The sequence below is a fragment of the Polypterus senegalus genome, chromosome 8 (assembly GCF_016835505.1).
Source record: "Polypterus senegalus isolate Bchr_013 chromosome 8, ASM1683550v1, whole genome shotgun sequence".
Classification (NCBI taxonomy): domain Eukaryota; kingdom Metazoa; phylum Chordata; class Cladistia; order Polypteriformes; family Polypteridae; genus Polypterus; species Polypterus senegalus.
This window is the reverse complement of record NC_053161.1, coordinates 154,414,576-154,430,736: the sequence shown is the minus strand read 5'-3', so window position 1 is coordinate 154,430,736 and position 16,161 is coordinate 154,414,576. Positions and strand designations below refer to the sequence as shown.

Genomic DNA, 16,161 nt, shown 5'->3' with positions numbered 1-16,161 from the left:
AAAAAACTATGATAGCAGAGGTGACATACATACCATAGCAAAACTAAGAAACACCACCTGAACTTGTATTTGCACCTCTCTGTTACAAAATGGTATAGATGCTTTATTTTTTTTTGGGGGGGGGGCTTATCAGTAAAGCATTTTTCGTATATTATGACCTTGATGATATGGGTGATTATAACACCCTCAAAAAAGAGATCCTCTTCAGGTCTGACATAACGCAGAGCATGCATGCTTTCTTGTTTCATGAATGGGCATTAAACTCTACTCAGTCACTAAACCAGTAAAATCCTGTGACCTCTGGGGCTATATCAAGAAATGGTTGAAGCCCAAAGTGAACAGAGTCAAACAATGCACTTGAGCTGTCAGTGGTAGAATATCTAGTAAATGGTATCCCAGAGACTCTACGCAGTTTGATTTAGACCTATGGCTGGAAGGGAGTGGAAGAGGTTGATTGGTTCACTGGCATTGGAAAATTTCTGGACTCCTTCTATTTGAGGTTGGTTGGCCACTCAAGAAACATAAACTAAAACCACATAAAAGCGTGCCCCCAAAGCCACTGTGTACCATGCCTTGTTATAGTACCTCTGTGGTGAGCAGACCGACACTATTGAACAATGTTCCCCCTTAGAAGTGCTCATGGAGTACGTATGGGGTTTGCAGATATGGTGAAGTGTGCTGACTGTATGTGCCTCTTATATATGCTTCTTGGTGTGGATGTATGGTGATAAATCACTTAAAAGTCATTGGCCTACTTGACAGAGGTAGAAATGTGATTGCTGTTTCCTCTCCATATGTATTGCTGCGGTAATATTTAAAATCAGATGGAAAGATTGCAAAAAACTTCCATATCCATAATACAGACATACCACAAGAATTTGCTGAAGTTCTTAAACACACAGGATAACCCACCTTCTAAAAGTGGAATAATTCTATATTTATTTTTAAAATAATTAAATGTCAGAGACCAACTGCCTCCCCTTCAAAAAAGCTAGTTAGCAGCAGTCTTGGAGAATATAACAGATATTGTTCATCTGAAATTAGGTCAGTTCTTAATTGTGTTCACTCTGCAGTATATGTATGTTTTTCACTGTCCCATTGTAGTTAAAAGACACCAAAATTGTGGTGTTCAAGAGTTTGTTTTTTTCTTTTTTTATTGATTTTAATTAGACTGTATTGATTTTAATTAGAAACAGATAATATTCCATACAGTCAAGACAAATTTAACAAATCAAAACAAAATTGATCCCCACCCAAGAGTTTTGAAGTGTTCAAGAGTTTTAAATAGTGAAATAGATTGGAAGAAGTCTTCCTTTAAGAGCAAAACAAAAGGATCATCAAGGTCATTAAGAAAGGTAAAAGCACCAAAGTCATTTAGTGAAAGTGTATAGAGGAGGAGACCCAGAGGTAAAAAAGGAGATACTGAAGGGAAATTATCCCTTGAACATCCTGATATTTCTGGAATTTCCCAAGAATGAGATGCAGACAGTGACTAAAACAAGTGAAGTCTTCCTTTCACTGCTCAGTCTGCTGCAATTGTATCCCTCACCAAGATAAACACTTAAAAATATTAGAAGAGTTTAAATAATACAACCATATGTTTTCTTAATAGCTGATGAAAAATAGTTAATATAGTTTTCTTAATAACATTTCCAATATAAGAATATAACAAATAAACTGTTGAAAGTCCATATGTAAAATACAGTTACACTCTGTTTTTTTTTCTTCTTGTTATTTAATCTATTATGGTTTTCAGAAGACAGTATCACCCTCTAGTGGCTATGATGTTGCTAATACAGTCTCTTCATGTACTGTACATTTGTAACCATTGAGATACTCACTTCTAGCATTTCATTGGTAAAAATACTGAGCCAATAGTATTATACAAGCATGCCTTTGGCTCCTTTGCACCTTGAAAGGTACTGTATATTGTATTTTTTTAACAATCGTGGCAGCACCTTACATAAATATTAAATCATGCAAATATTTACTGTATTATTGTATTACTTGTGCAACAATGATCAAAGTCTTGGAAGCAACATAGTTATTGTTAAAATCTAGATGAAAATGTCCTGTTTCAAAAATGTTTCAAATCATGGTAAGAGCAGAATTTATACTAAATTTGGAAAGAAGCATATTTTATACAGTGCCTAGCTGTGTCCTGCTTTTTATTTATGCAAAATATACATTTATGTGCTACAAAGATATAAATATTTGAATCCCCAATTAACATGCATATGCTCAAAAACTTTAAACATTGGAAGAATATGCTATTTTAATATATTATATCAAGGACTAAAACTAGAAAAAGATAAAGTTTAAATTGACATTCTGTAAAAGTTATATTTTTTATGTTACATCTAACCTAAACAAACCAAGAAAACAACCACAGACATGGTACAACAATAAAGAATTTTTAATCAAATGTAGTTTATTATTGTTAGAATCAACAGTAAAGTACCAAAATTAACTAATGGCATGTATTGTAAATAAAATGTCTGAATAGCAGAAAAATGCAATAGCAGAACAAGCCAGAGGGTGGTGACTGTACATGATAAGGCTCATACAGTATGTGAAAATCTGTTTGACAGCAGAAAATCCCCAGACAGAAATCTGTTAAACTGGCAATTTACAAGACTTACAAATGACAGTGGTACAACTTCTACAATGTGAGCGAGTTACTGAACTGTAAGTGAACTAATCAGATTATGGTGACATAGTGGAAACATTTTTGTAGGCACATTGTAATTAATATGATTGGCAGAAAAAAAATATTCACTTTTATTAGTAAACAAGCTTTAAGATTTAATATTATTTAGGTAGGTATAAAAGAAAAAAGACAAAAGGATTTCACTATGGCCAAACTACTGTTTCTATTGTTTTATTGGGATTAAAAGTGAAGGACTATTTCATATGCTAATTTATTAATTCCTTCTAAAAGACATACAAGTTTTTTGCTATGCCTCTATGAAAGAGGAGCAAGCAAGAGAAGCAAGAGAAATCAGCAGGAAACTAGCAGAAAAAAATATAGAATATGTAGCCTTGCTGAGATTGAGAGATCAGGACTCACTAGGAGTTCTTCGGCTAATATTCAAGCATTAAAAGGCACCTTGAATAATACCTTCCGTTGCCACTCCCACGAAAAATGAAAAACATTTACATATTATTTCTGTTTCATATTAATTGCATTTTGAATGTAGGTCTGGGAAAGGTAGTTTTTTACTTAGCCAACCAATATGTTAAGTATTGCAATATACTCTTTACCAAAAAATAAAACCAAACATTTTAAGAGAAATAGATGGTGTTCTATTTGGAAAAAAAAATGTATCTTCTTATATAATATGCTACCATGGCTGTCCATTTGTCTGTCCAGGATTTTAAATCACCTGTAGCTCGCAAACCATTTGACCTATTAACCTAAAATTTGGCACATATATACTACATGTCTCTACTGTCCGCTTTCAGGGTGATGATTTTTATTACTCTTTTTATTTTTATTTTATTGTAGAATCAACTCTCAGCCGTGCAGTGCAAGCATACAGGCGCCATTCTCATTTCCTACCATCTTCGCCGTCACTTTCTCTTCATATCTTAAATCATTCTTGAGGCAGATTAAACACTTTAGTGCCAGCTTAAGTGAGAAATTAAAGAAAATGTACTAAATAATTGCAACACAAAAACTGGCTTAATCAGTTTTACAGACTTATACTTGAAGCTGAGGTATTAACGTTCAGTTTCTTCATTTCCAATCAATTCTTTCTATGTAAACACTAATAATGAAAATAAGCTTAAAGATTATTTTACAGAAATAAAAAAAAAATCATCTCCCTTGAGCTATGTTTTATGTCTAAGAGAAAGATGCTGACAGCTGGTAAGTGCAACACCCTAAAAACCTTTTTTATTGCCTCCTTTTCTTTTACACCTGTCAGACCAAAGCAATCAAGCTCATCTCACAAAAAGCAGACCTACAGCACATAGCTGCATAATCGAACCCTGTAATTAATAACACAGTGCCCATATAGAACACTATGGTTTGGGCCATAATTTAAATTTATTATTTGTTGTGTTTTTTTTTCATGTAATTAAATGTGTAAGCTAAAAACTCATGCTGCAGGGCATTATAATCTTCCCACATCCATTGTAATTAAAGGTTGTCCTTTAACTATTGTGTTTTAAATGTGATGTCAAAGTAAAAATATGTTGCTTCACAAGAGTCTACACCTGTCAGTCTAAAAAAGACCAGAAACAAAAACATACTTAACAAAAGTTTCTGATGACTAAGAAAAATCAGTGAATGCGTTCATATAAGCAAATGAGAACTGAAAACAAATATAATTAGATTTAAAGGCAACATGGTAGTAGAGTGGTTAAAATTTCTAACTAAGGATTATATGTGAATCCCACGCATTTAATTATTGTATGCATTGCTATCTGTCTACATATTAGCAAAGGTTTTTCTCCCATATCCACAAAGATGTATAAATCAGGACTTTGATAAGTGTGCATGGGTCCTGGTGCCTCATCCTGGGTTGATTCCTGACTTGCAACTAAAACTCTGGCACCTTTGTGACCCTAACTTGGATTAAGTAGTTTTGACAATGTTATGTTATGCTAAGATATAATAAAATTTATAATAATACAGCATAATTTCTAGTGCCTATAAAAAGTATTCACCCCCTTGTAAAATGTTTACATTTGTCATTATGCAACATTGATTCACAATGGATTTAATTTGGCTTCATTGACACTGAGCAGCAGAAAAAAGATTTGGATTTTACACTGAAAACATACCTATGCAAAGTAGTCTAGATTAATTATAAATATAAAACATGAAATAATTGATCACATAAATATTAACCTTCTTAAGACAGTATTTAGTAGAGGCATCTTTGGCAGCCACAAAAGCCTTGAGTCTTTGTACACAGGTCTCTATCAGCTTTGTACTGTACATCTTGACACTACCATTTTTCCCCATTCTTCTTTGCAGCACTCATCGGTTTTGTCAATTTACATGGGAATTATGCGTGAACAGTCTTTTTCAAGTCCAGCCACATATTCTCAATTGAACTGATATGTAGACTGTGAATTGGCAACTGCAGGATGTTAATATTGTTGTTTTAAAGCTATTCCTTTGTTGCTTTGGCTTTTTTACTTAAGGTTGTTGTCTTGCTGGGAAACAAATCTTTTCCCAAGTTGCAGATCTTTCAGACTGCATCAGGTTTTCCTGAAGGATTTTCTTTCTTTACTCTCGTAAACCTTCCAGTGTGTTTTGCAAATAAGGATGTCCATAGCATAATGCTGCTATCACCATGCTTCATAGTGGGAATTGTGTGTTTTTGATAACGTGCAGTGTTCAAACATGGCTTTAGTGTGATGGCCAAAATGTTCAAGTATGATCTCACCAAACAATAGAACCAGCTAACTTCAAAGTTTCCTACGTGCCTAGTCGAGATGTCATGTGCCCTTTAAACAGTGGCTTTCTCTTTGCTACCCTCTCATAAAGCTGTGACTGGTGAAGCACCTGGGCAATTGGTTTTGGCGGCAAAGTCTCTCCATTCATGTCTGCTGTAGTTTGTTACTCCTTCAGAGTTGTCATAGGTCTGTTGCTGGCCTCCCTCACTGGCCTTCTTGCGCAATCACTCATTTATAGCAGAATAATTTCACATTACAGACACATGATCACCAATAAAGCAAAATTACGCCTTCTAAAACCAATTTATGCAATCGATTGATAGTTTGCAGGGATCTGTGTTCACTTTGACATTAAAGAGACTTATGTTGATAAATGTCAAGAAAGTCAAATTAAATCCACTACAATTCAATGCCTCATAACAGTAAACTGGCAATGCATCCAAGGATGAAGGCTTTTTAGTTAGGATGCCCTCTGAGCCTACGACAGATGATGTACAAAGCATAGTTCAGTCGAAAATGAGCCATGGGCAGACTTATAATATGCTAGAAGGATTACATTTTTTGACCATGCATGGGTGAGTTTCTGGAAATTTCCTAAGAAAAACTGGATAACGTTTCCACTATGACATGCACACAAGTTAAAAAAAGGACAATGTAATGAAATTACATGAATTAGGAACATTCTAGACTTTATTAGGAACTAGGAAATAGGCCACTCAATTTTTTCCATGGTTGCATTTTTTTCTTTTTAAAAAATTTTAATCAAAGAAATTAGAAATATTTTAACAACTTAGCTATTAGTTAACCAAAAATATTTACAAAACATAACATGCCATCTTTGAGCCCTCCAAATCTAATTCAGGTTTGCAGGATAGCCAAAGCCTATCCAAGTAGGACTAGGTATAAGACAGGAAACCAGCCTGGGGTAGGGTGCTGATACATTAAAGGGTGCACTCAACTCACACACAAATACACCTCCACATTATTCACAATCACCAACCAAATAGTCTCGATGGAGCAAATTGTATCTTCTTGTTTATGGTATTTCTTTTATTCTTATCTTGGGAATACCCATGTGCAAAATTGCTATCTACACATGAGGCAACATCCAAATACAGCAAATTGTTTCAGAGAGTAGTTACTCAGATTTACTCCATTAATAATTAAGAAGCACTCACCTCTTCTGTTGTATATGTGGTGGGCAAAAGAGTTGACCACAATGTTTCTCTAGGAGTTGTTGAGGAGGATGTCTGAAGGATGTTGCTGCTTTCTGTGCTGGTCGCTCTAGAGTCTTTAGGCTTGAGGATGCTAATGTTAGTTTGTACTTTTCTATACTGTGAGATTTTTGTAGGTATAAACATTCTTGCTGCGGGTGTGGTGAATAATCTTTGTGATATGTTTTGGTGTCCATGGCTTATTGTGATATTTACCAGGCTGCCTTTCAGAATTGTGCCATTAGCCTGTACTCGATTTTGTGTTTGAGCTGTACTAGTTTTTAGTGTTGGTCTTTTTGTCTCTGTTATAATGTTTTTCTGAACCTTATTAATACTGTGTGTAATATTGTTTGTGGGTGCCAAATTGATTTTGTGTGCTGTACTGTTACTTGGTAATGTACTTGTTTGGATTTTCATACTTAGTTTATGTTCTGTAGTGATTTTTGACCCCACACTTCTTGTTTTTGCATCATTCTGAGTCTGTATCATGCCACTTTTTGCTTCTGTCCTGCTGGTCTGAAGTGTGTTATTCACTTGTGAATTGTGGCTTTTCATTCCTACTTTAAGTGCATGCTTTGTAGTGTTAATCTGTGCTACAATAGTTTTTGTGGCTTTATGAACTGGATCATTAGTTGGTGATACAACTATTTTGCTGTCATGTGTGCTTTTACTGAGTTTTGTGCTAGCCGAATCTATGGTATCACTTCCCACTTTTATACTGGATGTTGTATTATTAGCCCCTAATCTAGTGCTTTGAGGGAGTTCATTGCTTTTCAGTATGGAACCAGAGCTCTTTGCTGTGAAGTTTTTGTCAATTGCATTGTTTTTCAGCCACATATTAGTTTTAGGTACTGTACCATTTTCAGTGTTAGACAATGCTGTAGTATCATTAAATTCTGCTACCATGATTACTGATGTTTTATTTATTTTCTGCACAGTAATCTGAAATTCTTTGGCACTGTCATCATGTGCACTACCGCTTTTCTTTTTGGGCATATGATGTTGTTCCATACTCTGTTCTAGGATGAGGTAATGGGCTGTGGTGGATTCTTTAACCAGTATCTTTACATCAGATGACTGTTTTGTAACATCAGCATGTGTTATGTCAATAATATGTGATGCATTGGATTTCTTTTCTGTGATTGTAGGAAATGGAGTTGACGTTTGCTGTACACCTCTACTGGAGAGGAAAATGCTGGAGTTAAAGAGAGTCTTGTTGTACGTCACATTAGATTTCTTGGTGTAACTAACAGTCTTATTTATAGAATCGCTAGATACTGTCAGGTTAAGAAGTGCCCCCTTGCTTGCTTGTATTCCCTCTTTAAGCTGTTGTGTAGTGTAATTAAGTATTGTACTGTTAATGTCTAACATGTTGATCTCCTTCACTGTCCCACCTGTCAGTTTAACATTTGATTCATATAACGTTAAGTTAGATTGTTTCCCACTTGGTTTCATTGCTATCTCATTAATCAGTTCAAATTTGGGTTTATACACTTGCCTGTCTGACTGCTGTATACTGGTTTTCTGTGTTTTGCTATTCACCCTCTCTGCACGCGATCCATCTAATGTTATATTAGAAAGTGTTACAGTACTTTTCTGTATTTTACTATTAACTTGTTCAGTGCTAGGTTTATCTGTTGCTATGCTAGGCTGTAGTGTTGTTCCATTACTCTTTCCAGTTCTGAGTTTATATGCTGTTGTGCTAGGGTGTGTTATATTGTTTTTCTGCATTTCCTTATTCATGTCTTCATTGCTGGATTTCGCTCCTGTTAAATTTAATTGTCCTTTACTGGCTTTGTGTAATTTCCTAGTCATGTCTTCAGTTATAGGTTTAAGTGCTGTTATATTTGAAAATCTTAAATCGTTTTTCTTTATTATCCCATTGAATTGTTCAGTAGCAGGGTCTTCTACTTCCGGTGTCAACGTTGCTCCATTGTTCTTTCCTTCGCTTAGTTTGTCTGTGATGTTAGGGTGTGTCATATTGCTTTTCAGCATTTGCCTAGTCATCTCTTCAGTACTGGGTTTGTCTATAGTCATCTTAGACTTTGTGGTATTGGTTTTCACTCTTTCCCATTTCATCTGTTCTGTATTGGGGGCATGTGCTGTTACATTAGAAAATGTTACATTTTTTTTATTTATCACTTTATTAATTTTTTCATTGTTATTTCCAGTTGTTCTAGAGTGTGCTACTCCATGTTTTAGTGCTGTCCCATTACTCTTTACAGTGCTGAGTTTGTCTACTGTTATATTTTTGTATGTTATATTTCCTTTTTGCATTTCTCTATTCATCTCTTCAATACTGGATTTGTGCACTTCCATTTTAGACAGTGTCGTATTGGTGTTCGGTCTTTCCCTTTTACTTTCTTCAAAAATGAGTTTATGTGTTGTCACATTAGAATCTGTGAAATTTGTTTTATTCATTATTCTATTTATTTGTTCTTTACTGGATTTATCTAATATTGCATTTGGTTGTGTTATGCTGGATTCCAGTTTTGTTGCATTACTCTTTGCAATGCCACGTTTGCCTCCTATCACGTTTGGGTGTGTTTTATTGCTTTTCTGTATGTCTTTATTTGCCTCTTCAGTACTGTTTTTCTTTATCATTCTATTAATCTGTTCATTGTTAGGCATATCAGTTGCGCTGTAGTGTTTTATGCTGGGTTTCAGTGTTGCCTGGTTACTTTTTCCAATGCTAGGTTTGTCCATTTTTATATTACGTTGAGTTGTATTGCTATTTCTAATTTCTTTAACTATCTCTTGAGCACTAGGTTCATGTGCTGACATATTAGACTGGGTTAAACTGGTTTTATTCATTATTCTATTAATATGCTCATAGTTGAATTCATCTCTTGCTGTTTCTGAGACAATTATACTAGGCTCTAGTGTAGCTCCATCACTCTTTTCAGTGTCAAGGCTTTCTATTGTCAGTTGGGGTTGTATTATGTTGTTTTTTTGTATTTTGCTTTTCACCTCATCAACACTGGTGTTGCTTACTGCTAGTTTTGACTGAGTTACATTATATTTTTGTATTTCCGTCTTTGGTTCTTCAGTTCTGAGTTTATGTGCCGTCATATTTAAATGTGTTAGACTAGCTTTCTTTATTATTTTATTTATGTCTTCCGTGCTAGCCTTATCTTTTGTGATATTATTGAATGTTATACAAGATTTCTGTATTTGTCCATTTATATGGTCAGAGTCAGATTTACATACTGTATTTTGAAGGTAAGCTACATTGTTCTTCTGCATTTCCCTTTTAATTTCTTCAATGGCTGGATCGTGTAGTGTCAAATTGGGATGTGTTTTGCTGATTTTCATAGTTTTCTCATTGTGTTCTGCTCTGGATTTACTAACTGTGCCATTGAGATGTGCTGAATCCGTTTTCTGCGTATTTTCCCTAAGTTGTTCTCTGCTAGGTTCATGTACCAGGGTAGGACGATGTGTGCTGCCTTTCTTCTGAACTGGTTCGTTAATCTCTGCAGTGTTAATTACAGCTACTGTGTTATTAGTTTGTGGTTTGCTGGTTTTCTGTGCTTCCCAATTCACTTCTTCTATATTGGACTTATGCTTCATAATGGTAGTCTGTATTACACTGGTTTTCTGCTCAGTATTGTTAGGCTGCTCTTTGATTGTTTTCTGTAATGACCCATTAACTAATTTGATGGCAGGAGTTACTGTTATGCTTTTTGTAAGGATTATATTATTTTTCTGTAGAGTATAATTTACCTGTGCTTTGCTGGCTTTGTATTCGTTTTTGCCAGGGACTGTTGCTGTTATTTGTTTGAATGGATCCTTAGTTTGTTTTCCACTGGGTACTACTGTTGTATTTGTAGTGTACACAGAACTATTTTTCTGTGCTGTACTTTGAACACTATGTATTTGATTAATCTGTGTTACACTGATGTTTTGAGATGAACTAGCAATAGCTTTTGAGGCAGTAATGTTTGTGGATTCTCTGAACCTCACAATGACAGCATTTGTCTTTGCTGAAGTATTTCTTATTGTGCTAGCTTTGGCTAATAGACTGTTTATAGGTGCAGAATTATTAGTTGAGTTGGTGACTGATGTGTCTCTTATAACTGAATCTAAAGAAAGAAAGGCTCCAGTTGTTTCTGAACCAGCAGGGCCTGTGGAATACAAAGACAATGAATTAAGAGTTTTGAAATAATTTTGAGATCCAGGGTGCATGCACACACAAACTTATACTAGGCACATTTTACAGATATGTTTTTTCCTCCAGGTATAATACCAGATTACCCCAAGAAACATCAAAATAACGATACAGTAACAATATAAAAACAAGCTCTATTTGATTTAAATTTTCCAATAATAAGCATCATTGACATGTTCTTTATAATAAAATTGATCAAATGTTGTAGCTGCAACTTTTTATGCGATTTCCTAAATGCCAAGCACTTAGTCATTTGTAGGGGCTGAACCAGAAATGCAATGATTTGTAGCTTAATAAACCTGGGGAGGCTTTAGTGTGTGATTAAATCCTTTTATGAATTCATTCACTCATATTTGTATTTGCTCTGTAAAGTCCCTTGGGATGACATGTGCAGTTAAAGACAATATATAAAATAAAGGGTCATTGATTTTATCTGAATCAGCTTGTTTTTATTTAGTTCACTTCCCATTTGGAAGAGAGCATTATGCAAATTTCAAATATAAAAACTGTAAAATAAAACTTAAAGTAACATCCAATAAAAGCAAAAAACACCATTAAACAAAACAAATGTGGAATTTTTTGATAACCAATAAAATATACTGATGTGTAGTCCCAAAATATGAAGATGTGATTATGGTTAGGTTTTTGGTCAGAAATTAACTTTATTTTAAAACTGCTGCTACTTATCACCACACATCAAGCCATGTATTTAGTCAAATACAAAAGTGTTACAAATTAGAGATCTTTTAGACTAGATTTTCACATGACTGTGGCAGATAAACCATTGAGCCATTTAAATATCTTTCTCTTTCAATTAGAACTTGTTTAGGCCAGCAGGACTTACATCTGCACAGAAAAGATATACTGTTTATTGTTGTGTGGTTAAGAAAAGGTTAACATCAGTCAATTTTTATTTTCTACATATAGCCAAAAGACATTTGACTAGAACAACATTTGTGTTCATTAAGTGATTAGTAACTGAAAAACCACGAACAGAGGATTACTGCATGCACATCAAGTGTTTCATTTTTAATATGATTGTTTGCTAAAAATAAAACAAAGCAATAATACACCGTATTTACAATTTTAACCACTAATGCAATCCAGTCAATATTTTCCTGCTTATATATTGCCAATTATTTCCCATTCTCTTTCATGTAATCAATAAAACGTTAGGAAGAATGGAGCTGATCAGAACAGGATAAAATGTAAGATTTCTCTATGGACTGAAAAAGAAAAGCTGTAGCCAAGAAAACTGAATCAAAATGCCACCTGGTTTCCAGCTACATTATTGTCTTTGAATACTGAACCACTGTATTTTTGCTATTACGTATGGTAGTTTTTAGGATAATGATACACATAACATAGTATGCAGAGGAAAGAAAATTAGATTACATTTCCATAGTAATCTAAGTTAAAAAAGCGGACGTCCATCTGAAATTTCTTCAAACAAAATTGTTTTGCATTCAGAATAAATGAGGATCTAATTCTATCTCTATATTTTAAAAGGCATATCTTCATAAATAGGAAAACACTGAAAAAAAAATAAAGATGTTAGAAAAATTATTATACACCAACTGGATAACTATCAATGCTTATTGAACCAATCAGAAAGGACTTTTTTGGCATTCTTTAGGGGTACAGTTTGCCTTAACTTTCCTTTGTATTGTGAGATCTGCAAGTATGAAACGAAACTGAAAAGGTTTAGACCAGTGATCACTACCGTTCTCTTAAATAACATTTTTATGTTTTTCTTGAATTTTGCCTCATCTAAAGCACATACTAAAATAAAGATACTTATTTTGAGATACAGTATACTCATTTTAGGATATAAAAATATATATTTTGAGCTCCTGTAAAATTTAAATTTCACCTTGGGGACAGATAAATAAAGTACCATCTATATAAAATTCAGTGACAACAGAGAAAAAGGGATGCAAATGATAAAATCCTTATGCTACACCACAAATCATTTAATATTAAATACACTATAATGGTATTGACAGGGATGACATCTGTGTGGAGTTTGCAGCAGTATGATCTGTTATTCCATATTCAAATAAGCAGCATCAGAGACAGCTGCGGTACAGTAACCTATAAAAATGCAAGTCTTCCAAAGTCACACAATTTTCATTCAAGTAAGGCTAAAGCAAGTTGTTTGTCTAAGAATAGCAAGCTACATAAAAGAGCAATGAAATGAGCAGAAATCCTTTGGGTCAGCACTGGCAAGAACTGCACAATGCTAAACTGGTCCAATGAGCAGGACAAGGAGAAGACCTAGAATCCAACTCAGCAAAACACTGAATGTCACAGAGACCCAAAAATTGATTTGCTAGGCACTCTGAATTGTTGAGAGTCTTGAAGTTGACATCCAGGATGTGGAATGGTGGCTGCATTATCACTTCCAAGAATTTGCTGCTTCAGCAGTAGGATGGCCTGCACACATATTATGGTCAGATTACTTCCCAAGAGGTGCAGGGTCACATGCCCTTCTGCAATGCATGGTAGGGCAATGCTTAACATCCCTGCCGCTGCGCCTTCATCAATTGTTATACAATTGCAGTGGAAGAGAAGACCACCCCACCACTTTTAAGAGTTTTTGTGCCATTGCAAGGAGTTGGAAATTATTACTGGGACATCTGACTTCTTGAAAAGAGAGCTGCTGCTGACACTTCTATAAGCTGGGAATGACATCAACATTAAGTTACAGTAGCAATAGTATGAGCCAGTATTCACATGAGAAGCTTCCGTGCCAGCTTCAGGGAAGCCTATTAAAAGGATGAGCCTGCCTCAGTTGCACAACCTCAATTTCAGTGTGTGTGTAAAGTGACAGGTTCTTCGGACTTGCTCTAAAAAAGTCCCATTCTGTATTATAAAGCTAGTCTACAGTATATCCAGAAACAATTAAACCAGTGGGTCCTCTGACATTGATGAGGTGTACAATATATTAAAACAGAGCATATTCGTCCATGTATACTGCACAGGGAAAGTCACATTTAAAAAATATATTTCTGGGTGCAGTATTCCTTTTAATCCAGCAACTGCAAGTTTTCTACGAATTATCATAAGAATCAATCCATTTGTTCTCGAGTTAGTGTCCACAAAGTTTTCATCACAGACTCTTAAACACACAAACAGAAAGACACATGTACAGTACTTGCATCTTTTCAAAAATATTTCAATGTTCTAGGCGTATCAAAACGTGTTTTTCAACTGAAAACATCAAATTGGTGTATTTTAATGAAAAACATGGCTTCCTCCATATATGACATATGGAGAAAATATAAACAGTTAAGTGGTATGAACAGAGTTCAGAGAACAGACTTATGAATTTTTTCTACAGCAATATGATTTCACCTTTAACTTCATTCAGAAGGGAGCTATACAGTGCTGTACAGTATATTGCTGAATTGAACAACAAACCTTGATTTAAAAACATAAAAAGTCATAGTGGGAACCATGGGAATTCTCAGTCCTAATGGGTATGCTTTATAATTTGAAAGATAAGCATCAGAATGTAGAAAAATGAAACTCTTCAGTACATTGAACTTCTCTTTCCGATTTATTGGTTTAAACCAAAACTAATTAACTGCCTAGTATGAAAGACAAGTACTAAAACCAATATCTATAGGATAAACATTGAAACATAAACATTTGACAAATGAGAAGACTAATCAATCCATCAAGCTCATCTATTTAGCTAAGAGCTTAGCTGTCCCAATATTTCACTCAGATTCTTTTTAAAAGTTGTCAAGGTTTCTGTTTCAACTACATATTTTGATAGTTAATTCTAAATTACCACAATTCTTTGCATAAACACATGCATCTTTTCTTCAATGTTAGAAACCTTTCCCCTTAATTTCCACTGGTGTCAACGAGTACAAAATTTGATATTGTATTTAGTCAAACAAATTCTGCCAGATGCACTTTATTGATGCCTTTAAGAATTTTGAAGACCTGAATTAACTCCCCTGCAGCCTCTACTAATCAAAAGTGCTCTCATTTCTTGAATCCGGCAGAGCAGGACATGCTCTTTAGACCCAGTATGCAATTTGTTTGCTCCCCTCTGTAGAGATTCGAGTGCTGCTATGTCTTTTTACAGTGTAGTGAAAAATTATACGCAAAGTACTCTAAATGCGGTCTCATTAATGAATTATATAGTCTGACCATAATGCTCCTTGATTTACTGTACATACAAAAGCTTTTACAATATACAATAATATGTGCTCTTAACTGCTTAGGTGACAATAATGTTGAATAAGCATAAATCCCTAAATCCTTTTCAGAGGTTGCTTCCTGTAAAGGCTATGTCACATTATGCGACTTTTCCAGTGATTTTTAGATGTAGCCCTCAATTACATAATCTTAGTAAATATGCTGCTCCTATCAAGCCATGTAAGGTCAGCATTCAGATGGTAAATCAGACATGCCCAGCAATTTTCAGTCGTTTAAACTGACATGACTGTGGTGGGTTGGCACCCTGCCCGGGATTGGTTCCTGCCTTGTGCCCTGTTTTGGCTGGGATTGGCTCCAGCAGACCCCCGTAACCCTGTGTTCGGATTCAGTTGGAAAATGGATGGATGGATGGATGGATAAACTGACACGATCCAGCGTCATGATCTGCAACTGCCGTTGTGTGATGTGACGTTGGCTTATGAAAATGAACCCCATCTTTAGTAAGTATTTTAATATTTTTTTACTTATAATTTTTGGCCCTTTTGCCTATGTGTGGCACTTTATATTTTCTACCTTACAATGTACTTTCCTGGGGTTCTCCCAGTTCTGAAGGTTACCTATAGTAAATCTTTTTTAATTATTTGTTTGCCACTGAAGTATCTTCTATTCCTCTAATTTTAGTATCTATAGTGAATTTCTAGTTTACTAACTTTACTGAAATGCATTATTAATATAAATTATTACTATCAATTGTTAGGGACCCCTTTCATGACTTGAGAACTATATTTATTGTCCTGGTTTGGTCGCATACAAGGAATAGGACTCAGGTTTTTTTTGATGACTCTCCAAATAGGCTATAGTTATATGACAAGCATACACATGATTTATAAGTACACATCTGAGATAAATACAAGACAAAGAATGTAAACATATGCATATAGGAAATGCTAAATAATTATTGAATTATGCATTAGTTGTGTGTAAGAATATTGCAAGATATTGTGGGCGGTGACCAGACTGAGTAAATACATTGGAATTAACCATTTATGAGCTTAATGGTCTGTGGAAAGAAATTGTTCTTATATTTGTCTGTTTTTGCACAGGCAGCTCATTCTTAAAGTGATCATCACTCAGTGTATTACCATGTGCTTTAATAAAAAAAAAGCTTGGTTTCAAAAATGCTATGTAAAC

The 16,161-nt window shown here is 34.7% G+C and overlaps 1 protein-coding gene across 1 annotated transcript in view; it reads right to left on the bottom strand.

Annotated features, from left to right (window-relative positions):
• The window catches only part of ptprb (protein tyrosine phosphatase receptor type b), a 117,153-nt gene that overhangs the window by 88,242 nt on the left and 12,750 nt on the right, over window positions 1-16,161 (bottom strand). The window contains exon 3 of the mRNA XM_039759857.1: window positions 6,591-10,750. Coding sequence (XP_039615791.1) covers window positions 6,591-10,750 — 4,160 coding nt within the window. The remainder of the gene's footprint in view (window positions 1-6,590; window positions 10,751-16,161) is intronic.